At 41.1% G+C, this 23,114-nt stretch overlaps 5 protein-coding genes and 1 long non-coding RNA gene across 17 annotated transcripts in view; 3 read left to right on the forward strand and 3 right to left on the reverse strand.

Annotated features, from left to right (window-relative positions):
- unk (unk zinc finger) overlaps positions 1-2,900 on the reverse strand; it is a 9,518-nt gene extending 6,618 nt beyond the window's left edge. Inside the window, 3 exon segments of the mRNA XM_014970316.2 lie at positions 75-251; positions 1,105-1,314; positions 2,413-2,900. Of these exon segments, the coding sequence (XP_014825802.2) occupies positions 75-251; positions 1,105-1,314; positions 2,413-2,564 (539 nt within the window). The 5' untranslated portion in view covers positions 2,565-2,900.
- A 33-nt stretch (positions 2,901-2,933) lies between these two features.
- LOC106905462 (histone H3.3A) lies at positions 2,934-4,975 on the forward strand. The gene is made up of 4 exons (XM_014970322.2): positions 2,934-3,076; positions 3,781-3,918; positions 4,025-4,178; positions 4,269-4,975. Exons 2-4 carry the CDS (start codon positions 3,791-3,793, stop codon positions 4,395-4,397), a joined length of 411 nt encoding a protein of 136 aa, XP_014825808.1. The 5' UTR covers positions 2,934-3,076; positions 3,781-3,790; the 3' UTR covers positions 4,398-4,975.
- A 32-nt stretch (positions 4,976-5,007) lies between these two features.
- On the reverse strand, positions 5,008-10,846 carry LOC106905459 (uncharacterized). Of its 6 annotated transcripts, none has more exons than XM_088001054.1 (16): positions 10,601-10,830; positions 10,180-10,287; positions 10,015-10,090; positions 8,938-9,094; positions 8,814-8,859; positions 8,652-8,710; positions 8,529-8,564; positions 7,773-7,825; positions 7,560-7,692; positions 7,215-7,432; positions 7,095-7,140; positions 6,955-7,020; positions 6,812-6,871; positions 6,653-6,738; positions 6,403-6,543; positions 5,008-5,100 (listed from the first exon to the last, which is right to left on the reverse strand). In XM_088001054.1, the coding sequence occupies exons 1-16, from the start codon at positions 10,635-10,637 to the stop codon at positions 5,022-5,024; spliced, it is 1,401 nt and encodes a 466-aa protein (XP_087857180.1). In that variant the 5' UTR covers positions 10,638-10,830; the 3' UTR covers positions 5,008-5,021. The 6 variants fall into 6 exon arrangements, with proteins under 6 accessions (XP_087857180.1, XP_014825804.2, XP_087857182.1 ...); XM_014970318.2 differs by having other exon boundaries at positions 6,449-6,543; positions 10,601-10,828; XM_088001056.1 differs by having other exon boundaries at positions 7,095-7,370; positions 10,601-10,846.
- Positions 7,386-8,146, forward strand: LOC148153590 (uncharacterized). The gene is made up of 2 exons (XR_015761534.1): positions 7,386-7,480; positions 7,576-8,146. It is a non-coding gene; the product is annotated as an uncharacterized LOC148153590 (long non-coding RNA).
- A 691-nt stretch (positions 10,847-11,537) lies between the features above and the next one.
- Positions 11,538-19,929, forward strand: LOC106905457 (butyrophilin subfamily 1 member A1). 3 transcript variants are annotated; one of them, XM_014970313.2, is made up of 10 exons: positions 11,538-12,926; positions 14,316-14,412; positions 15,308-15,406; positions 16,112-16,219; positions 16,297-16,455; positions 16,608-16,748; positions 16,987-17,038; positions 17,115-17,141; positions 18,406-18,432; positions 18,515-19,929. In XM_014970313.2, exons 2-10 carry the CDS (start codon positions 14,350-14,352, stop codon positions 19,072-19,074), a joined length of 1,236 nt encoding a protein of 411 aa, XP_014825799.1. In that variant the 5' UTR covers positions 11,538-12,926; positions 14,316-14,349; the 3' UTR covers positions 19,075-19,929. The 3 variants fall into 3 exon arrangements, with proteins under 3 accessions (XP_014825799.1, XP_014825800.1, XP_087857119.1); XM_014970314.2 differs by having other exon boundaries at positions 14,319-14,412; XM_088000993.1 differs by lacking the exon at positions 11,538-12,926 and having other exon boundaries at positions 13,851-14,412.
- Positions 19,693-23,114, reverse strand: part of itgb4 (integrin, beta 4) — a 28,211-nt gene continuing 24,789 nt past the window's right edge. For all 5 annotated transcript variants that reach the window (XM_088000991.1, XM_088000992.1, XM_014970305.2 and 2 more), the window contains 6 exons: positions 22,398-22,547; positions 22,110-22,298; positions 21,872-22,027; positions 21,616-21,780; positions 20,842-20,961; positions 19,693-20,758 (listed from right to left, as the gene is read on the reverse strand). In XM_088000991.1, the coding sequence (XP_087857117.1) occupies positions 20,631-20,758; positions 20,842-20,961; positions 21,616-21,780; positions 21,872-22,027; positions 22,110-22,298; positions 22,398-22,547 (908 nt within the window). In that variant the 3' untranslated portion in view covers positions 19,693-20,630. The remainder of the gene's footprint in view (positions 20,759-20,841; positions 20,962-21,615; positions 21,781-21,871; positions 22,028-22,109; positions 22,299-22,397; positions 22,548-23,114) is intronic.

A 23,114-nucleotide genomic window follows, 5' to 3' on the forward strand; every position in this document is an offset into this window, starting at 1 on the left:
CATGGGAAGAACATCAGCGACGACAGACCTGGAGGTGAAAAACTAGACGGGAGACGGGTCTTAATGTTGCACACCTGATATCGTAAACGGGACTGCGCAGGTCATGCGATCCGTGAGCAAAGGCACAGTGGGAGCCGTTCTTACTGCAGTGGCCTTTCGCATCCGTTTCGTGGATACACGATCCAGTCTTGTAATAGCGGAGGTGGTATCTCCGCTCGGTGTCGCCCGCAGTTCGATGCAGGAAGGGACATCTAGAATGAAACATAAACAAAAAAAAAATATGAAAGAGAATATAAATTTCGACAATTCCTGGTTCCTTGAGGAGGATCTGAAAACTGGCTGTTAGCACAAATTTAAACACATTTAAACATTTGTATTTGTATAAATATGCAGAAACAGGCTGAAAACAACCATTTGGTTGAAAATATGAACATTTCAGCCAGGATGTCTTATTGCTGCTTGAGTCCACAAACATCAATAAGACATTGGGTCCACTTGAAATCCCTGCAGCCAAATTAAAATGAAGAATATTTGAATAGTCTGGTACAGCGACTGCTAGAAACTGCCAGATTAGCATAGTAAAAACTCCACCGTCACACCCTGAAATATCTTTTCACTCTTGTCTTTTCACTGTTTCTTTGTGTTTATCAATTCCCCACTAGGGACAAAAAAGGTGCTAAATCTTCTCGGGAAGATTATGCATGACGCAGTAAGTTGAAAGAAAGTAGCAACAGTCGAGTGAAAATAGGCTTTTCGTCTAGCTACGACCCACGTTTGTCGGCGATGCATGAGTGAAGTTCCAGATTTCAATGAGAAAGTGTTTTGAGAGAATGTGATGGACATCCTGCAAATGTGTCAGACACCCGGAGCTGTAAAGTAAATTCTACAAAAGCGGGTCACTGGGTACTAGAAAGGAAAACGATACAAAAAGAGTTGCACGTTAAATGACCTGAACTATGATAAACAACGCAAACACAGAGGAAGTTTGTCAAACTTTGGGTTATTTTGTTGCCATTCTTTACTTTTTTGTCCTCATGACTTGGAAGAAAAAGTCTACAATCTGAAGAGTATTTTAGGAAGATGAAAAGCCTGAGCAGCACTCACTCATCTCCTTCTGGACATGTGCCTGTTCCCTCGTCGTATTTGGTACAGTAGACGTCTGGACTGTAGTTGAACGTCCCGTCCCGTCTGCGGATGGGCCTGCGACGCCGCTGGTTCAAGAAGTGCCAATGGAAGCAGGAAAAAGGCCGGTGCTGTGTACATTTGTGCTGCACAAACAGGGGACACTGCTCTGTTCTGAACTCTTTGAGATATCTGGAAAGTAAGAAGACAACAAGAAAGAATGTGACTAATGTCTGTGCAACGTTATTATTATTATTATTATTATTATTATTATTATTTTAATCAAACCTGGCATTTTTAAATATGCACATAATTTGTCTACATAAAACTACAAAATTAACATCCCTCACAGATTTATTAATATATTATTACATTAAAATTATAAACTTCAATGTATTTTGCTGGAGTTTTGAGCACAAAGTCGAAAAATAATTGTGTAGTGAAAGAAAAAATTAGGTTTCATGTACATGTATATGTCCAGTTTATGAGAAAGATAAGGTAGGAATAAAAATGTGGAGGGGAATAAAAAACCACGAGGTCCCATCTTCAAATTTGTAATTTGTAAACTTTTGGCCAACATGCAAAATGCTATGTATGAAATCCCCACCCCAGAGGATTAAACATCATCATGCTGTGGGTATGTTTTTCAACAGGGACAGAGATGCTGGTCAGTATTGATGCTTGAGGTTAAACAAATATTGATGAACATTTTTGCACAAACACTAGCCAAAATCGCCAGTGACTAAACTAATAGATATACTAGCTGGTGGCTAAATAGATACAATATTCTACCAATGCTTTGGAAATTTTAGTTGTAATATCTAGTGCTCGTGCATCGTTTTCTTCCCATTTCACAGTGAAATCTCAACGAAATAAGTTGAAGTTCAAGGTGATAATATGCGACTTAGAATTGAAAAAATTCAAGGCATTCTACCAGTAATAGCCAAAACTAATACTAGCATAAGCTTGTACAAATAATTATCATAAAATACATCATTAGGGTATTTACTAAACAATGAACAAACCTAAATTGATGCAACAGTGTCACGCAGGGGCACAGTTAAAATGCTATATTACACAACTTTTAAGAAATGGTTACTGAGTAACATTAGGCCTCTTCATTAGGTCCAGAAAACACTGGGTTACCAGCCTTTTTACTTCATTCCAAACATTTGAAAGTTTCATTACTCAACCACTGTCTGTAGTAAGATGTATGTATTTTTGTGTGTATGGTAGTGCACGTGAGGTTGTGTACACCCAGCCAGCTAACCCTGCTAACCAGCTACGTACGTGTAATGTTGAGGTTTCTCGGGCTGTACGTTCAACACAGTTGCGGGCGATGTCGAGCCCCCCGCGGGCGAAGACGACGAGGACGAAGATGGCCCCCCTGTAGCGGTCGTCGCTGCCGAAGACGACGCTGGCTGTGAATTTGTTTTAGACATTTAACCAGTCTGAAGCCCAACAACAAGAAGCTTGTTTTTAGCTTACTGGCTAGCTATTCTTTTTAGCTTCGAAATCCGCATTCTCCTACGATGTGAGCTTGCGCAAGGCGAGAGGAAGTAGTAGAAAAGGGGATGCAGCACGGAACTGTGGGACGTGAAGTTCAAAAATAACCTATATAATACTTGTTCAGCTCAAATGATATTTGATATTTATTTTATTCTAAGTATTAAAACAACATAAACAGCTTTTAATAGAGTGAAATTCAAACCTGTTTGAATTAGGAATTACCCTAAATTTTTATATTAAACTTTACTGCTGTAATCTGATTGGCTGCGCCATATCCTGTTTGGAGGACAAGCCAATCGTGCTCAGTCTGCGAAAAACATGACGTCACGTCGAAGTATTAATAGACGGCTTCGTTCACGCTCTCGTCTATAGTCGTTTTCAGCGGTGTATAACATCGGAGACGCGTCTGACGCAACAACTTCTTACTACACATTCAACTTAAAAGGTAATACCACCGTTTATCTGACCGTAAATTATCGGTCTTTGCTTTGAATTTTCTGAGGGTCTGTGATCGTCTACTGTTGTTGGCCTAACATGTCTACCCGTTAAAGGACGCTAAAAATAGAACAATGGAGGCTCTTATGGTGACGTTTTTCGGTACTTATCTACATATAGCGGTTTAAAACTAAACGGGGTAAACAGACCAGCTTCCAGTGCCGTTCCTTTAATTTGCCAGGACACCAGTCTAAAATGTGAATACTTCAGCTAATGGCGCTTGTATTGATTCGGCACTGTTGTTTTTTGTTTTTTCAGGACGAAACTGAAAATGGCGAGGTCGAGGCAGATCCGCGCTGCTTCGGGCGCCATTTGTTTTGATCTGTTAAGGTTTTTAGTTTACCAACAGACATTAGGTGTGTTTGTATAACGTCGGAGTAACTGGTTTAAACTGCCGTATAATTCTTTATTTACACTTAGAAAGGGAAGCGGGATAACCGGTGTTTGTAAACGTGTTTTTATGAACGTCGGCTGTTGTAGGCCGACACCTCCCATGGCCGCAGCTTTGGGGGAGGGGAGCTGCGTTAGCTAGGCTAGTTTTAGCATTGTGTTTACAAACACGATAGCTTCCCTTTTTCCCCACTCCGACTGTCTAATCTGGGTTTAAAAATTATTCCGCTTTTTAAACTAATGCGCTTCTATTGCAATTTCCAGGTAATACGCTATGGCTCGTACCAAGCAGACCGCCCGTAAGTCCACTGGAGGTAAAGCGCCGAGGAAGCAGCTTGCTACCAAGGCTGCAAGGAAGAGCGCCCCCTCCACAGGAGGCGTGAAGAAACCACATCGCTACAGGTACGTCATATGTTTACATTAGTATAACCTACTTAACCGGTTGTTGCAACAAGTTGAAGGAATTTTGAAATCGTTTTTCTATTTTTTTTCTTTTTTTTTTTTGTAGGCCCGGCACTGTGGCTTTGAGGGAGATCCGTCGCTACCAGAAGTCCACGGAGCTGCTTATCCGCAAGCTGCCCTTCCAGCGCCTGGTGAGGGAAATCGCCCAGGACTTCAAGACTGATCTTCGTTTCCAGAGCGCAGCTATCGGAGCTCTCCAGGTAAGAAACTTACTGCTAAACTAATGTGAAATCTTGTAAATGGTACAATTGTTTATTTCATTTCCCCCTCCTCCTTTTGTCCTTTGATAGGAGGCAAGCGAGGCATACCTGGTGGGTCTCTTTGAGGATACCAACCTGTGCGCCATCCATGCTAAACGTGTCACCATCATGCCCAAGGACATCCAGCTGGCTCGCAGGATAAGGGGAGAACGGGCCTAAGGGGCCGCCCACCTGCTTTGTTGTAACAAATTGTCCTATTTATCATACTTATCCATTTTGTGGACATTTTTATTTCTTGGGTTTTTATATATATACATATATATATATAAGTTCTTCTTGAATTTTTTGTATTTTTAGTGATGCAACATACCAACCATTCCACAAGCCCGAGTGCACCATGGACATGACTTTACCTTTTCTTTTTTTTCTTTTTTTTTTTGGGTTGTCAGGCTAAATGTAATGATGTTGGGGAGGGCTCCTTTTATTGTTGGAGCAGTCTAAAATCTTTTGACAAGAATCAAATACTTCACACTCTAACGGGAGCAGCATTTCTTTACCTAGTTGCTATTGATCATAAAATGCCAGCATGTCATCCTGGGTGCCTCTCGCCGCAGCGTCAGAGTGTTGGCTGTCCCAGTTGACCCTCTGGACAGTGTGAGGAAGCACCACAGATCCTCTACCCCGTGATTTTTCTGGGCCGCTTTTTATCTCAAACACAAAATCTTGGCAGCTACATTTAATACTATTTATGAGATGTTGTCACATGTCTTTCTATTAAAGGTCTTTATGAATACAAAGTCGTGTCTTGTGGTGATATGCAGACGGTAACACAGTTCTAACACTTTATTTTAAACTGAATTTATTTACATGGGCGAGTTGATCTGTGACTATACAAACCATTCGGTATGCTTGAACCCAGCAGCTGTAAAAACACAGAAAGGAAAAGGTTTTAACGTCAAGGTGCTTCTAAAATTGGAACAAATTGCAAAGCCTGCTAATGCGATCAGGAACACTGTTGAGATTTACCTAAACGCTGGATCAACATGGCACATGGGTAAACCTGATTTGTAATGGAAGCCTGCGTCAACAATGGTCTTAAGCTCATAGGGCTGATAACATCTTGTCAATAGTCTATAAAGCAGGGGTGTCCAAAGAGTGGTCTGTGGACCATTTGTATCCTTTGAACTGATAAAAACCGGTCAAGCAGGTTTTAGATGCTTGGTGTAGACCTTTCCCCCCCCCTCCCCTTACAATGGCAAATGTTAAGACCACAAAGTATTTGGGTTTTGTATAAGCAAGTTTTCACTACATCCAGAGAATTTTCTTGGTCAACTTTGATCCACCCAAAATTTAATTTGCTAAGCTTTACTAAATGCAGCAAGTGTTTGAAAGTGATCCAGATCCTGTTTATAACTGGAGAATAAACTTGTATGAGCCAGTTTTCAATAACTTGGAAACAATATGCCTTTTAGCACAGGGTCCATTTTAAATACCCCTTCAACAAAAAGGGGCAAAAATTAATTTGCCAAATTTTAGTTCTGGCCTCTAAATATTTTTACCTTAAGGTTGAACACCCTTGCTCTAAAGTGTATACATCACTTCATACAGATATTCCAGATAAACCAGTTTGGACATTTGTCTCAGGCCAATATCTATATGAACTGACATATAGAGAGAACTGTTCAACACTTTTTTCTTCCACTGAACTTTTTGTCAACATATTTGGATACATTAGTCTTTCAGAAGTCAGTTTCTTTACCAGTAAGATTTACAGATTGTCTTCCATCTGGAGGGGAATTATTGGCACTCAGTAATTATGAAACCCATTACATTTCTGGTTTGGAAATCCTTATTAGCCAAATATTTAAATTTTCTGAGAATTAGCTTCAAGGCTTCAAGCCATATCAATCAAAGTTACATAAACACAGCAAATATCTCCGTGTAATGAATCTGTATAATGTGACGGCATATTAGGGCAATTGTAGACAGAAAAAAAAGTAAATTTCTGCCAAAAAATTAAAATTTCAAATTTTGAAAAGTCCAAAATTTGATAGAAAAAAACCCTCAAATTTTGAGATTAATTTCAGAGATTTTCTAGAAAATCTTCAACTTGTGAAACTCAAAATTTACAATGTTTTTCTAGAATTTTTTGGGGATTGATTTCAAATTGTCTGAGTTTCTTGGTGGAAATTTTCTCCTTTGTTCTACCTACAACGCCTCTCACTTTTCGAGTTGCAGCGTTTGATGACCGTGTCGGCAGCAGGCCTCACCAATGCGGCAGACTATATCCTCGCACTCATTTATGTTGCCAGCTTTGAGCACAACACAACAAAACCCAGAGGACCGAGGGGTTTCTGAAGAATCTCTGTGAAAGAAAGGAAAAAAAATGCATTACAGAAACAACCTTCTGGGACTATTTCACCTCAACTTAAAAGTGCTGATGCCTTGGATGTATTGGGTGTGTCGGTACTTACGCCACACAGAAGGCGAATATCGTGTATCCGGGCTGAGCAAACCTCCCTACGCAAGAAACCTCTGGGTAGTGATGCTCAAACAGCTTCTGAGGAGACATGGATGCTATAAACATATGTAGAGGGGAAATTAATGTTATGTCACTGGTATTTTCTTCTTACCATCGTACTATTTCTGTCCGTACATGTCAAGTGTGTTTCCTTTAGGTCTAAGAGCACCTCCTAAGGGATATGTTACACTCAGGCCATCATAGTTTAACAGCATATTTTACAAAGTGCCTGCAGGCTTTTGAGTCATCTCTCACCTTGCTTGGTTGGTTTTTATGCAACACCTGAGGAATTGCATGCTGCAAGACTTCCTTTCCTCCAAACTAAAAGCGGGGAAAACCAGAAGTTGCATCACTTTTAGCAAACGTTAAAAGCATTTTCAAGCAGAAAAGATTACCATTCCGATGTTTGCTTTCCCCAAGTACTTCACAATGTAGACGATTCTGTCGAGAGATTGGCGAGTTAAGTCAGTTGAGGTCAAATCTACGAGCTCTGGATAGGCCGTGTGAACACCTGCCTTCCCTCTTTGAGGCACTGGGAGGCGCCGGGAGGCTTTTGACCGACATTGGCTTGCTTTTGTTGGGGTGTGAGGCCAAGCTGCGCGTTGGGGTTCTCTGTCCTCAGGGCCCTCAAGATTTTGACGAGGGGACGATATATCGTTCCGTCCTGGGCCCTGCATCGCAGAAGACGGATGGACAGAGGGCAGCCTTTGAGACGGGACAGAACAACGCCTGCCTGGAAGCCAGAAGAAATGGCAGAACGCATCAGACCGCAAGATAAAAGGTTTAGGTTCGCCTTTATGCAGATGACACTTTTCTATCCGCAGCTAATGAAGACAAAAGAAAGGCAGCGATTTCCTCACTTGTCCGTTTTTGCAGTTTCTCAGGGAAGTCCCGTTGATCTCATCGATGATGTCACCAGAGGAGACAAACATGTCAACATGAGCCTGGCTGCCTGGCACCAAGTCCAGGATGAAGACACGCCCGCTTAGATACCTGAGGGGGGAAAAACATGGAGGTGACGTTGCACAACCGGAGTACATTGTTGTTTCTTTGTACGGGGTTAAGACACAAACCTTAAAACCATCCCAACTTCCCGACAGGGCACGACCTCATAGGTGTCACACACCTAGAAACAAACAATCGGTCACGTTCCTCTGCCTATCGTTACATCAGTTTTCCCACAATGTATTCCTGACTTTGGATTCTGTAAACCTTTTGCTAAATTTTCCACATTGTAACCTCAAATTCAGTGAATTTAATGAGATGTAAAGGACCAATAAATAATAGTGCATTATTGTATATTTATTGTTCACTAGTGTCAAAAAACATATTAATAATAACAAACCAGTTAATTTTTAAAAAAAGTTTTAGCAGTATTTTTCATGTAATAATTGTATCGAATTTCCACAACAGAATGTCACTAAAAGCACCAGCAACATGTTTTTAACTCAACTTTTCTTGTTCTTTAACTTGTGTGTCTTTAATGTATTTTCTGTAAAAAATTAAGATCCCACCGAAGAAAATGTGTTCATCCTTTGCAAAAATAAAATATCGCTTATTTAAGAATAAGAATACATTTTCTGCATTAGGTGTTCAAACTGACATGTGACATTTGCGGCTCTAAACGAGTCTCATTGAGCTGGACTGAGGGCAAAAATGATTCTTTGGATTGTAAAAGTTGCAGACCCCTGGTCTAAAACATGACATAAATTAAATATATGTGATTTTGCAGTTCTAACGAGACAAAATACAGAAAAGTAAACAGGAAATGAAAAGACAGCGCTAGTTTCCAGACTTTATTCAATAAAGTTTTGTTGCAGAGCTCTTACCGGTAGCAGCCAGCTCTCATCTAGAAAACTACAGTTCTGTTTAAAGAGAAGCAAAAGAAAATAAATAAATACTGGAAGAAGTGAGAGCATCAACGTGTTACATATCGTAGTTTTTCCACTAACCTCCATGTCCAGCTTGAACTCCATGTGAGAGAGCACCAGCAGCAGCGACATGAACGGCTCTGTGGGACAAAAAAGCAAAAAACAAAAGCAGAGTTCAAACTGAAATGGTTACAAACATGTCCTCAGCTTTGACTAGGCCACTCCATTTACTAAACGTCTCACCGACAAATTCCTCGTTCCTGAGGATTGATGACGTGGGACTGTACCACTGTAATCAGAGGATGAATAGACGTGTCAGTGAGGAGTAACGGATCGGTGAAAGCAAAGTGTTGGCAGCGTGTCTGACCTCCAGAACTCTGGGCGTGTGCAGCAGGTGGGTGAAGAACTGCGACAGAGTCTTGCGGCCGAGGGCCAGCCGCAGCAGGTATCGGCCCCGGCCCTGGGCTGAGATGAGCTTCCTGCAAACTCTGGTCTGCTCAACAGCCAGGGAAAGAGCAGAGAGCCTGAAAAAAAAGATGTTGATAAAAAATATCGGTAATACCAAGTCGGTATCGGATTGGAGCTAGTATGGTAAGATCGATGCTACAGTTTCAGAATTCATCTTGAAATTCAGCTTTATTTTTGCATTGCAACTCAATGTCTCAAAAAGAGATTTGATTTGTCTATTTAGCTCTCAAATGACAATTTTTGCACTTATTCTATTTTATTCAGGAAAAATGCACAGAAATCATGTTATTAAAATATTTTGTAGATCCCTAAAGATTCTGATTTGAACAAAATAACTGAAAGGAAGAAAAAAAAACATTAAAACACCTAAAGGTCAGATGTTTGATGATAGTAAAAAGTATCGCTATCAGGAATTGGTGATACTTGGTATCGGTTTGATACCAAAATATCGCACACTTCTACTGCCAAAAGGTTCTTGTCTGTGTCTTTTTGTTTATATTCTTCTCCTCTATTTTGGTTGAAATCTAAATTATTTACACATTTCAGTATTTATTTGAACTGAGTTATCATTACAAGTGCAGCATTTTCTTTTCACTTACAAGTTCTTTGTCACTTCCCTCATGCGCCGTCAGCTCCGTCCGATGGACTTCGTGTGTGTGTTTTTAATAATATTTGTTTGTTTTTTTGAGAAGCACTTTTCTGTAAAACTGCAGAATTTTTCAAGCTGGTGCCTACAGATTTTCATTTCTAAATCCGACTGTTTGTTGTGGTGCAAAATTTGTTATTTTGTATTAACTGAACAGGAGTAATTAAATACCAAGTAAACACGTTCTTAAATTAAAAACATGTGTCCCATATGTCAAGAATCATTGACTATAATTTAATACATTTTACATCCCTTATGGTTATACTGTATTTATTAATATGTAACACTTTGCATAGAGTAGCTTGTGAGCAAATGAGCAGCTCCCTCTACCTGCTACATGTGTCTTGATGAGGAAGTTGCTCAAAGCACTGCCAGTAATCTCTCTGGACCAGACTGAGGACTGGCTCTGAGGAGAAACATTCAAAAACATTTAGAGGTCAAACATCTTTACAGGAAACGATGTGAGGAGGATTAAATATGGAGTAAGATGCTCACGCTGCAGCCCCTTTCTGAGGACCAGTTCCAGCAGCTCGCAGCAGGAGGGGAGGTGAGGACTGGAGTCCGTCACTACGCCTCCGTCTGACTGCATATTCAGGACACACACTGACACACACACACACACACACACACAGACACACACACACACACACACACACACACACACACACACACACACACACACACACACACACACATTAGAGATTAAAACACACGGATAACATTGGATAATGTGAAATGTGATTAATGGTAACATTCAGTAGGTTGATGTAGCTGCAGAGGGTTGGTTATTATAATGGCAGAAAGAACATGCTCTTGTTTACAAGAAACAGGAAAAACCCGAAACAGCCAACGTGAAGCTGAAATGTTGATGAAATAACGTCACACCAATCACGAGCCCGCTGCTGTGGATGCTTACCTTTGAGGGAGGCGAGCAGAGGATCTCTGGGTGCCATGTTGGCATGGAGGGAACAGCAGCAGCAGCAGCAGCAGGTGTTCTGGTGTTTATCAGGATCCGGCGGCTTCTTATCGTTCAGCCGCAGGGAGACGCGCTGCGTTCGCACTTCCGCGTGGCGAATAATATACGGAGAATACCCTGTGCCCTTTCCACGACACCTGTCTGAGAGCCGCTGATAACATGGCAATGGCAGTAACCCGGAGCCTACAGCTGGGGGCGCTGTTGCTGCAAATGAAAAAATTAAAACAGCTGTTTTATTTTTTGATAAACTTCGTTCTAGTTTGGTTACATTTCTTTTTATCACCGTTCATACATAATATAATTTAAAAATTTCCAACCCATGATCGTGTTCTCATAATTTTTGGAGGTGAAATAGTTAGTTTTGATCATGTACTATATGGTTTTGTTTATTTTAAAGGCGAGGTCCTGTTAAGTCATTATCAGTTGTAAGTAAACTGTCACATGACCTCGAGCTTTTTGGAAGGTAAACAAATCCTCAGACATTGGCGACCCCTGCTGGCCTGCTCTTCTGAAGCAGCAGCTAGCTAGTTTGCTTATGTATTTGTGCCAGCTCTGGCTTGCTTAAAAGAGAGAAGGAAACAACATATAAATAAATATATTCAAAGAATATCAGAAAACTTTAAGCACACAAGGAAACCAAATAAATGTTGGTTCCAAAATGTATTTATTTCTTTTCTGTATTAAGTTTTCTTTTGTGTAAGTAGTCGTTCTGACTCATCCACTCACTGAACATACACGCAGTGACTCACTGTAATGAACTTTGATCCTGTGGTGACAAAAATAAAGTTGTGTAGCATCATTATATGAAGGGTAATAAATGTTGCGCTACTCTATAATCTAAGGAACCTGCAAATATCAAACAAAAGTGGGCCAAGGATAAAACTGTGATCTTTGTTTGCTATTCTGCCAAATGGTGTACATGGTTATTCTGCAAAGAAAAATCAGTTTCGCACAATTGCAAACAATTAACTAAATAAATTAAATGCTTCTTTGAGATCCAGTAATACCAACCAATAGGATTGATTTACTGTTGCTGTGAGACATTAATATGTAAGAGAAATAATCCCCTCGGCATGATGCTGCCACCATTGTGCTTAATTCAACCTAAAGGTATTAATTGATTATCTGCTTAAGCATATGTGTCAAACTGAAGGCCCGTGGGCCAAATCTGGCCCGCCATAACTTTTTATGCGGCCCTCTGTAGACTAAACATTTGATTGATAACATTAAACTTTATGTTATCAATCAAATCAATGCAGTTTTTATCCATTTACTGACAAATTATATCAGTCAGTCCCTCCAGTTTCTTTATAGCAGATTTTTCTCAAAAATTGTCAAAAACTTTCATACTTGTATCGAACAGCTGCTTCAGCTTTAATTGATGTCAGATTATAATCCATGATACAATAAGAAGTCGCATTAGAAAGTGCAAACGCTTTGATTATTATTGCAAAAAAAAAAAAAAAATCACAAAAACAATCGCAAAATTCTGGAGGGACCGAAAAGATGTTCAGTATTATTTAATTTGAAGAATCAATTAGTATTTTTAACAGTTTAACATGTTTTATCAATACATTATGACACAACACAGGCATTTTAGGACCATTTATAAATTTGATTTAGCCCAAAATGGAAACGAGTCTGTGCTAAAGGAACTGTTCAATAAATTTGCAGAAGATAGCTAATAAATACAGAGAGGAAACCTGCTCTTGATCCCAGACTAAAGTGATGATTTTTCTTCCAAACTGACAGCGACATGAAGCACGCGTTAAGACAACAAAGCATTGGCAGTGGAAGCAGCCCGAGAATGTCCTTAAGTGATTAGGTGATCCAGACAGGGCTTGGACTTAAACCCTATAGAAAATCTCTGGAGGGACTTAAACCTGTTCTGCCTCGCCAAAAGTTTTATTTACTCGTTTAAGAAAAGAAAACAACTCTCCCATATGTGTGTGTATCGAATTCTACGGACTAAAGAGATGATATATGGGTCCAATTTGGTGTGTTTTGGGCTTTGACTGAGGCTAAAAGCGGTGTTTTCCGGGCGACAGCTCCCTCTGGCGGCGCCTCGGTGGAACTGCCGCTCACTGGAGGCGGTGTCAGATGAGGGCGCGCGCTCTGCTGTCTGGCTCCGCGGCTGAAGTGGATGAGCAGATGAGCGGCTCCCGTGAAGGATGGCGGAGCTCTGATTTAATCACTTTTGGTGAAAACAAGTGAGCAGACGAGCCGCGCAGAATTCCCCGAGGACAACAATTTCTCACAGAGAAAGGTGAGCATTTATATATATATTTCTTTTAATTTAAACGTCAGGCTAAAATGAGAAAAGCGGTGTTATCGTTCCAAGGAAAATGGCAGAATTTCGCAAATAACTCATTTTTACCCTCCCTTTGACGCCGTTGTGTACCGCCGCGTTCGCTGAAGGGGGGTTTATTTATTTATTTCACCATTATATAAATATTCCCTGCACAATATTTTTTTTCTTTAACCTTCTATTTAGACATGGAGTTGTAGGCAGAGGTTCACTCCTAAAATAGAAAGTCACTACATGTGTTTGTACTGCAGTGGCACCGGTGGTAATCCCGGATTTCCTTTAATCTTCCAGCTCCTCTGCCACCTACACGCTGAGCTCCCGGTAACCACACTGTTTCCATCAGACAATGAGTGATAGTGGCAGCTGCCTGCCATAGCTGCACCGTGTGTAGGCAGCCACGCATCCTCTCACAGTAACACTGTTTTATATATATATATATATATATATATATATATATATATATATATATATATATATATATATTATGGGCGATTTTAAAAAGTACAAAAAGACTTCTATTTGTTTCTTCTCAACCAGATGGTGCTTTCTGAGTTACACATTTTCTCAGGCACATTTTTTCTTTAGTCCCCAGGAATCCAGTAAAATGTCCACAGCAGCATCTTTTTTGGCCCAGCTTCCTTCTCTACATCACAGAACGAACTGCAAATCCCCTCAGCGCAACAAACCGGGATGCAGGGGCGGACTGACTGCTGAATCAACAGCAAGCTGGTCCAACCCCCCCCCCCCACTCCCCCACCCACTCACCACCACCTTTCCTTCCCCATTTATTTATTTATATATATATATATATATATATATATATATATATATATATACATACATACACACACACACTACTGCTGCCTCACAACTCCAGGGAAATAAAGTTGCAGTTTTCAAGCTCTGGATCAAGCTCCATCGACCCATGCGTGTCAGGAAAATATTGTGACTGTGCATTATTTTTTGGGGGGGTTCTGTTTCTGTGGTGTTGTGGTGAGCAGAGTGGGCGGTCGGTCCTCCTCTCCCCTCCTCCTCCTCCTCCTCCTCTCTGGTGTAATGATGACAGCTCCGGGTGCCTGATAATGAGCCCTCTGTGGGCTCTGAGCTCAGAGCCGTGCTCAAAGTTCTGCAGTGCTCCTCTGTTCCCGTGCTCCCCTCTCTCTTGCCATCGCAAATAAATCTGCGGTTTGTGCTCTCTCATCACTTTTTTCCTTTTTTTTTTTTTTTTTTTTGCGAGCGGAGCTGTGGGGTGAGCTGCAGTCGTTGAGGGTGGTGGTGGTGGGAGGGCCCCGCTCAAGCTCTTGACAGAGTGAGTGCCAACGCACTAAAGCTGTTTTATTATCGCAGCAGAGGGCATCGGCCTCGCTCTCCGGCCTCCAGCATGATGAAAGGCTGCCTGCAGTTCCTTATCGAGCCGGCCAAGAAGCTCAAGATCAGACTCAAGGTATCGGCACCGAACTGACAGCACATTAACACATATATGACAGGTGACGTGAGCTTTACATGTTTCATTCACACAGTCAAATTTTGCTGGAAAGATCACTTCAGTTACTTTAAGTAGTCCTCAAATATTCTCAATAATTGATTTTTATTCAATACAGTAATACTTGGAGTTGTGCTACTATTTTACAGCCATACTTTGGCATATTTTTTTGACTCAAGTAAAAGTAATAAGTAGCAGTAGATTAAGTGAGGCGAGAGTTAAAAAGTATTTGGTAATAAGGCGACTAACCGATGAAAACGTCGATCATTTAATATTTAAAAATTAGGTCTTCAGACGGACCAGAATATAGAGATAGTTGGAAATGTTGGTGTTTTAAAGATCAGAATAAAAATAATTCATACAAGTGGAATAATTAATTGTAAATAACGCAGCTGAAAAACAATAAAATCAAGTAAAAAAGAAAAATTCTAAATTAGTTTCTTTTAATAAAAGAAATTTTAATAAGAACTGCAGGTGTGTGTCTGATGAGGTTTTTGGTTAAATCGTTCAGTGACCTTATTCACATTGGGAAGAGAATCCAGAATTTTTTACTTGAGTAAGAGTAGCAATACTTCATCACAAAGTTACTGAAGTAAAATTTAAAAAGTACAACTTAGTAAAAACACTCCTTAAAGTCCTTTTTTTTCCACAAAAAAAGTTGCTAAAGTAAATAGAACTGAGTAAATTAGTTACTTTCAAACTCTTAAGTGGAAAAAAAGTGGTTCAGACTTGCTGTTAGTGTTTTTTTTTTTTTTTTTTTTTTTTTACAAACATAATTAACATGATAAATTAAAAGTTTTGTCAGAAATCAACTGCCCACAAACCTCCGGTCCTAAATCTTGTGTTTCTTCTCAAGGAGTCTCGTAAGAGAGTGAAGCAGGAGAAGAAGGAGCCGCTGGTGGAGAGCCAGCTGTTCATCATGGAGCTGGGTCGGGAGCTGAACAGGATCTGTCAGGTCAGACAAAACCTTAAAACAAAAACCATCACATGTTTCAAATTCACAAAAGTAGCAATTATTCCCACCAGCACATTGATTATTATCTTTACAATAACCTCATATTTAGCATTTTTTTGTTGTTTTTTTTTTAAGACTTTTATGAGTAGAGATGAGAAAAGTATAGATTATACAAACTATATTTAGTTGTTTGCTTTTTGCTGAGTTTTTGGTATTTAGTAAACAGTAATTTGCCAGGAAAAATAAGGTGGAGAGAGAAAGGGAAGACATGATGTCAAGTCTTTATTGTGCTGAAATTTATGCCATTTTTCAGCTGTTTTTTTATAGCTTCATAAATAATAAGTTGATATTAAAAGTTTAGTTAGTCAGGCTATCTGCTCAGGTAGCCAACCTACTGAAGGCTGTATATTATACACACATCTCATTGTTTCATCATCAAAAATTTTAATTTTGTCGCTGAAACTATATCCAAACAAGTTCTTTTTTTTTATATAAGTAAGTGAGAAGTACAACAGCCATCTTTCAGCCAGCTGGTGGACAGTTCACAGCAACAGTTGTTAAAGGTGTAGCATTACATTACTTGGTAAAATTTGACAAAGCCAGAGAAAAACCAGAGAATTCTGGTTTGAAACCGTAACTTTTTTGGTAATCGCCAGCTGTGGCCTTAAAACATGGCGGCTCATTGTGGTGTCGTGGTTTCCCCAGAGATCCAACATCCTGAGCCACATCTGGACCGGCGAGGACATCTGGCCTGCCAGCGTTTCCAGAGACTTCATCGTGGACTGGGCTGCCATTTTGGAAAAGAGAGTCCAGGTGCCAAAGAGGCGTCAAACTGGAAAAAAAAGAAAAGTCTCCTGCTTTTTCTCAAAACGTTTCCCTCTCTCATTTAGCACAAGATCATGCCGTCCGAGTTCCAGTATGAGAAGCCGGAGAAGAGGGACTGGAAGGGCCACCTGCTGTGCATGCTGGAGTCGGAGGGCGAGTACGACATGGGCCCCTACAGGAGGGTCATCTTGGACTGGACCCGGGAGATTAAAAGCAGGGCCCAGGTGAATGCACACAAAGCTAACCAGTATGTGATTAAAGTCTGACCCAGTTCCCTGCTCATGTCTGATGAGGATGATTAGCCTGGATAATCCCAGTCATATCTAGTTTGGAGCCGTCAGCAGTCTCACTGTGGTGTTTGTTTGTTTGTGTCCAGCCTCCTGTCTGGCCAGGTGAGCCGGTCCTCATGATGCTGGACGATCTGGAGTTCCAGTGGAAGAGGGGCCGCCTCCCCAACCTGCTGCCAGCCGTGGAGCTCATCATGCTGGCCGTGCTGAACGCCGACAGCCCAGTAAAGGTCTGAATGGGTGTCGGTACCCTGCTAACATTTAGCGCTGCTAATGGAGACGAGCTCACAGCCAAGTAGAGTAAAAACACAGCAGATCTGTTTCCAGACCAGCAGCAATCGGCTCATAAGTGGATGAAACGCTGCATGTGAGCTGCTGTATGATGGCCAGTCATGCTAATCCTGTTACCTGGCTGTCCAGTTCACCTTGGCCTGCTTTAGCTTTGTGTTTCCTTGTGTTTCTGTGTAGGAGGATGTGACCAAGCAGTGGCTGGTGAAGAAGCAGAGGAGCCAGAGGATTGGTGAGTGGAACAGAGATGAACCCTCACGTGTCAAAATTGAAGTCTTTCTCATTTAAACGATTCTTTATTCTTTCAGATGCGGTGCGCTACATCCCACACGGAGGTAAGTTCACATGTCCTCTGGTAGGTGTGGATGACTTACGTAAGGAATTACATTTTTCTGGCACACATTTCTTGACACTAAAAGTTTAAAAAGTGTTTCATGAAAAGACTCCACATCTTAACAAATGACTTTGATTCTGAATGGAGAAGTGAATCATAATTTCATAATTAGGAAATGTTTTTATATCTCTTATTTAAAAATATTAAAAAATGCCAGGTGTTAAAGTTGTACAGAATAATAAACAATGTCAGTTGTCCAGAGAATAAACAGGAAAAGATAACTAAAGTACAGATTATCATTGGTTTACTACTTCATATTTATGTGTGGTAATAAAAGTGTCAGGCAGCAGCAACACCAAAGCCTGGCTGAGAGGTTATACTTCATAACTATTGGGATTATATATCATTAAGTGACTCACAGCCCTCAATGAACATAAACAGCTTAGTGAGTAAATCCCCACTAAGGCTAATGACACCTTCTGCAGCTGTGAAGCCATGAGTATGCAGCTCAGGTGAACACAAAAACAAAATCCACCTGGGAGGCATTTAGACAAGTTAGTCCTCATTTATTTAGGTGAGATAAAGTTGATCCATCTGTTAGCTGTTGCTGTTTTATTAGGATATGATATTATATATTTAAGCAAGGTGTGACTCATTTGTTTAAAGTGCTGCTTGTGGCTGGACAAGGTGTTCCTGACCTGGAACACCTTGTCCAGGTAAGTTATAATGGACCAAGTGGGAGTAGCAATTGTTTACATCCTGAATGTCTTCATTAAGGCACAATGTTTCATGTTATATTGTACAAGATATTGCTAGGTTATTAGGGCAATATATTGCTAATTTACCTAGGTGATGTATTCCTTAATTAGTGCGTAGTATTGTCTTTTTATCCAAGGCATTCATTGATTTTTTTTATTTGGGTAAGGTATTGCTGATCTTGGTTGTTTTATGTGTTTGGATCAGAACTGGGTAACCTGCAGGTCCTGACCTTTTATTTTTTTAATTTCTGGTCCAGTATTGAATGAAAATTATGAGTTAAATGTGTGGAAAAGTGCAACAAACAGAAATGGCAGTGAAGCAAGGAAGTTCATAAACCAATTAAACTTTGTTGAGCTGAGCAGGTTAATCACGAATATCACATTGATAGAAATTGTTGTGGACTCTAATATTTACTGTTGGTTTGTGTTTTTTTATTTTTTTATATGTGATTAAGAATACAAAATCAGCATTAGCAAAACTTTAAAATACATTGTTCTTCTTTACAGTCTGGAATTGGATTTGCGATGCATCAGGTATGAAACATCTTCCTATTGTTCGTCACAGAGGCAGCTTAAATCTCTCATGTAATGGTTTCTGTCGGCTTCGTGTCTCCAGAGGATGTGATCCTGGACTCAGAGTCTGCCAACCCGAACCTGGTCATCTCCACTGACGAGAAACGGCTGAGGTGCGGCCTGGAGCGCCGCGTCGTCCCGCCCTGCCCGGGACGCTTCGACGGCTGGTGGTGCGCCGTGGGCAGAGAGGCCTACTCCTCCGGACGCCACTACTGGGAGGTGGAGGTGGGTGAGAGGGACTGGCGTCTGGGCGTGGCCAAAGCCTCCGCCGTGAGGCAGGGCTTCCGCTCCCTGAACACGGACACGGGATACCTGACCATCCGGCTGGAGAGGGGCACGGATCTGAAAGCCCTGACCGTGCCCGCCACCCTCTTACCCCAAAATGCGACGCCCAGAAAAGTCGGGGTGTATCTGGACTACGAGTTGGGCCAGCTGTCCTTCTACGACGTGGAGAAGCGATCGCACCTGTACACCTACAATGAGAACTTCACAGAGGAACTGTACCCCCTGTTTGGGACGGTGGAGGTGGTCAAAGACCTGGTGGTCCGGCCCGCAGGCGTGCGGCAGCCGTGCCTCTGCCCCGGGCCGTGCTTGTGGACCTGAGTCGCTCGTCGGTCTCTTCAACCTGATTCTCTGCAGCCCACCGAGTCTGTGCCGGAGGCGTGACTCTTGCTGTGAGATGCCTTGTGAGATCAGGATCCAGAACTGCCATCCATCCACATTACAACTTTGTGTTTCTCTGCCTTCATGGACACATAGTGAATTTGACTCTTTGTATTTTACTGATAAATGTTTTAAGCATCAGGTAAAAACATCCATTTTTTGGGTAATTTTTCACTCTGAGCTTTTTGAGAAACATCTAGAACGTAAAAAAAACATTAGATTTTCATACTACACATTTTTATCGTACATTTTTCATGACTTGTTGAAGTTTAAAGTGGGAGCATAAAGGCTCTTGGTGCAGTCAGGCTGTCCCTGTGTGTGTTAGCAAGCGCTCCTCTGCAGATAATCAGACTGGACTGACGCATGTGAGCTCTTAATCTCTGCGTGATTCTTCTTCTAAAGCTTCCTGCAAACATTTCCAGGCATGAGCTTGTTTACGCATTCGTGCTGTTGTTTTTGTGCTAAATATAACGATGGTAAACATGAATAAATTAGAAATGTCCCATTTTCTCTGTGATCTCACAGATAAATAATGAAGTGAGTCATTAGAAGAAGTCATCGTTTTTAATATAAATCTTTATTAAGTACAATATAACTGATGTACAAAAAATGCTTAAAAATGGACCTGCTTAAATGGGAATGATACATGCCAAGTAAAAATTGTTTGAACTGTTCAACTTATCTGTATATTTATGAAAAAAAATCTGAAAATGTTTCCAAAAAAAATAATTTCTCATGAACCCAAAGTACAGTAGAACCTGCAGCAAGCAAATACAATCTTTGTCTTTAAACATACTTTCTCTGGTATCATGTCTTCCATTAATAAACTGAACCAAAGCAATGCTGAATTAGCCACATAAAGAAAATGCATAAAACTGCAGCTGTAATGAAGTGCAGACATTTTAAATGCACAAACATGTTTAATTTCTGATTCCTTGTTAAACTCATGCATGCCCTGGGCTTGCGACCGGCTAGTGCGGATGTAAACAACCAGAACTGTAAAAACTGAAAATGTATGAGTACATCTTGAATGAAAAAAAAAACAAAAAAAAACACACTTTAATATAATAATTTATAAAGAAAAGCCCTTTAAAATTCCACAGTGACAGTAAAGATAAACCTTTCAAACATTTAAATTTTAAGATGAAAGTTGGATGACAGGATATTGATGTTATTTTGGATTATTGAGCCATTGTTTGGGATATAACTTCTTTATAAGGCTGGTGTGTTAGCGGATGTCAGCCAACAGAGAAACTACTCTCACATGAAGTTATAAACTCTAGGGAAAGAAAACAGGAACTACAAAAAAGTGGGAAACTATGGGGGAAAAGAAGGTGACCACAGTTTGTAACAGTAAAAAGTAGCCTTTACTTTCAATTTGATTTATTTGGTTGCAGTCTTACCCTATACACACATACATGTACAAACTCTGAAACACTTTTTTGCACTTTGGCTTTGTGATTAATTCTCAGGCTGGATGCTATCATGAGCAGTTCCTAAGACTCATAAAACATTCTCTTTGTGACGGTGGATGCTCCTGTGACGTTCCTCTGAACCACTTCCCGAGTGACCTGACGGCTCACCATGCTGCCCGTCTCCGTGAACTGAGTCATCATCATCCCATCTGTTAACGGAGAGCAGCTCCAGTTCAAAACGTGAACACACTGGATTATAAAACAGACAGGATTGACTTTTTTTCTCTCTTACCTGAGAAGTAGGGATCGTTGATCATGGTGTGGGAGACATTTGTTCTTGTGGTCATTTCTGGAGACATTTGGAAAACTTCCCTCCTCGTCACTGATTGGCTGTTGTACTGAGACAAGGCACCTACAGGAAGCAGTGAGGGCCAAGTTAAATGAAACTTTGGATTTTAGATGGCAAAGGCTTCATTTGATACCAAACTGTTAAAATGTTGTTTTTTTTTATTAATTCTTAAAACATATTGCTACAAAACCTGAACAGAGAGCAAAACAGCCACTGAGTCAAAAGAGAAAATCAAGTGCAGAAATACAAACTTCAACTTCACCATCTTTGCACATCTAGAAACTTTTTATTTTTTTATTTTTTACCCATTCCTCTTTACAAAATGCTTCCTACTCAGTTTGAATGGAGAACAACTGTGGACAACAATTTTTAGGTTTTGTCAGAGTCTGTTCAATTCAGCCTGAACTTTGACTAGGCCATGAGCATGATTTGATCTAAACCATTCAATTGCAGCTCAGGCTAAATGTTTAGGCCTTATGTCTTTGCAGTTTCCGACAGGCTTTATTCTAGAATTGTCCTGTTTAGCTTCTTGTCGCTGGTGAAGAACCAACATTGTTACAGTCTGATGCTGCAGGGAGGGGATGGTGTGTTCAGCCAGAGTAATGATCAGTTTTAACTTCCTCCACACACCAAGAAATAAAGTTTGTGGCTATAATGACAAATATGGAAAAGCTTAAGAGCTATAAACATGTCCACCATTCCCTCACAATCTCCTACCTCCATCCTGAGACTCGATGGTGATGATGCCCTCTCTCTCAGGACCAAAACCCTGCGTGGTTTGAGCCTGAACCTTGAACTTGTACGGGACGTTCTCGGTCAGGTTTGGGACAGTCAGACTGGTCTCAGCGTTGTTACCGCTTACATTGAAGGAGCGCATGTCACCTTGACATAACAGAATCATGATTAAACACAGATACTGGAAAGGTGTACAGCAAAAATAGGAGTTTTTTATTTTTTGCTTATTTTGCCTCACCTCCACCATGTAGCTGTTCGCAGGTGACCCTGTAGCTCAAGATGTCCCCGTTGGGCTTCCTTGGTTTTTCCCAGGTGAGCTGCAGTGAGTCGGGGCTCAGGGCTGTGAACACCAGCGGGCCCGGAGCGCTGGGCGTACTCAGGGTGAACGGCGAGCCTGGACAGAGGTTAGATCTCAGGTAAGGCAATAAAAACAAACTTTTCTCCAGGTTAGGAGTGCAAAGCAGCGGATCCGGTACCTGGCATGGGACTGAGGGGACTCTTGGGGTCCACAGCTGACTCGATGGTGATGACTCCCTCCCGTTCTGGACCCCAGCCCTCCTGACTCTGAGCCTTCACCTTAAACAGATAGGAGTGGTTGGGCAGCAGGTCGTGGATGACCACAGAGTTCTCGGCCGGGTTCGTCACATTGAGGCGCTTCGTCTCTCCTACGGGAAACAAAATGGCGAGCAGGCAGCATGGTGGTTACAGTGAGAATACCAGACTGATCCGAGAGTGGTTCCAAAAGACGACGACACTGAACGGACCTCCGTTGAGCAGCTGGTAGAGGACGCAGTACCCCAGAACGTCTTTCTCACAGTGTGGCTCCTGCCAGCTGACTTTGAGTGCGGTCGGTCCCAGAGCAGAAAACACCAGCCTGCTGGGTGTGTCTGGGACGCCAGGAGAGAGGCGGGCATCTGAACGGACACAGAAAGGTTCATGTGAGAAAACCTCAGAGCCAGGCTGTTTGTTTCTGTGTCTCAACCCAAAGAAAGAATAAAAATAATAAAAAAAACATAATGCCCTAATCTATGGAGATTCAAGAACATGAGAAGAGCAATGTCATTTTATTTATCTAGAAAGTTTTTTTTTGTTTTTTTTTTACAATAACTGAAAAGATTATAAGAAATTACATTAACTGGTTGACAAAGCAGGTATAAAGATGTTTAGTAAACACAGACTGACTTCATGTGTGTCAGATAATTAGTGAAGCAGAAATGAAGATGAGCCAGAACAGAGGTGGTTTTCACATGAATACAGACAATTTGCAGGAAATTATCTGGATTCTGAAACGGCATAAAATACTGCTCCGTCCACACAAAGCATTTAAAATACTCCTCCTGTTCTCAGCAGCAGGGGGCGCAGACTCTCCACTGACTGAACATGATGCTTGTGCTTTTCTCCTTACTAATGCCACCCTGGGCAACCGCCCACATCAAAACCAGCCACTGACAAAGATGGTTGCCTTTTGCAAATGTGGCAAA

The sequence above is a fragment of the Poecilia mexicana genome, unplaced genomic scaffold (assembly GCF_051168715.1).
Source record: "Poecilia mexicana isolate PSO_F unplaced genomic scaffold, ASM5116871v1 scaffold_19, whole genome shotgun sequence".
Classification (NCBI taxonomy): domain Eukaryota; kingdom Metazoa; phylum Chordata; class Actinopteri; order Cyprinodontiformes; family Poeciliidae; genus Poecilia; species Poecilia mexicana.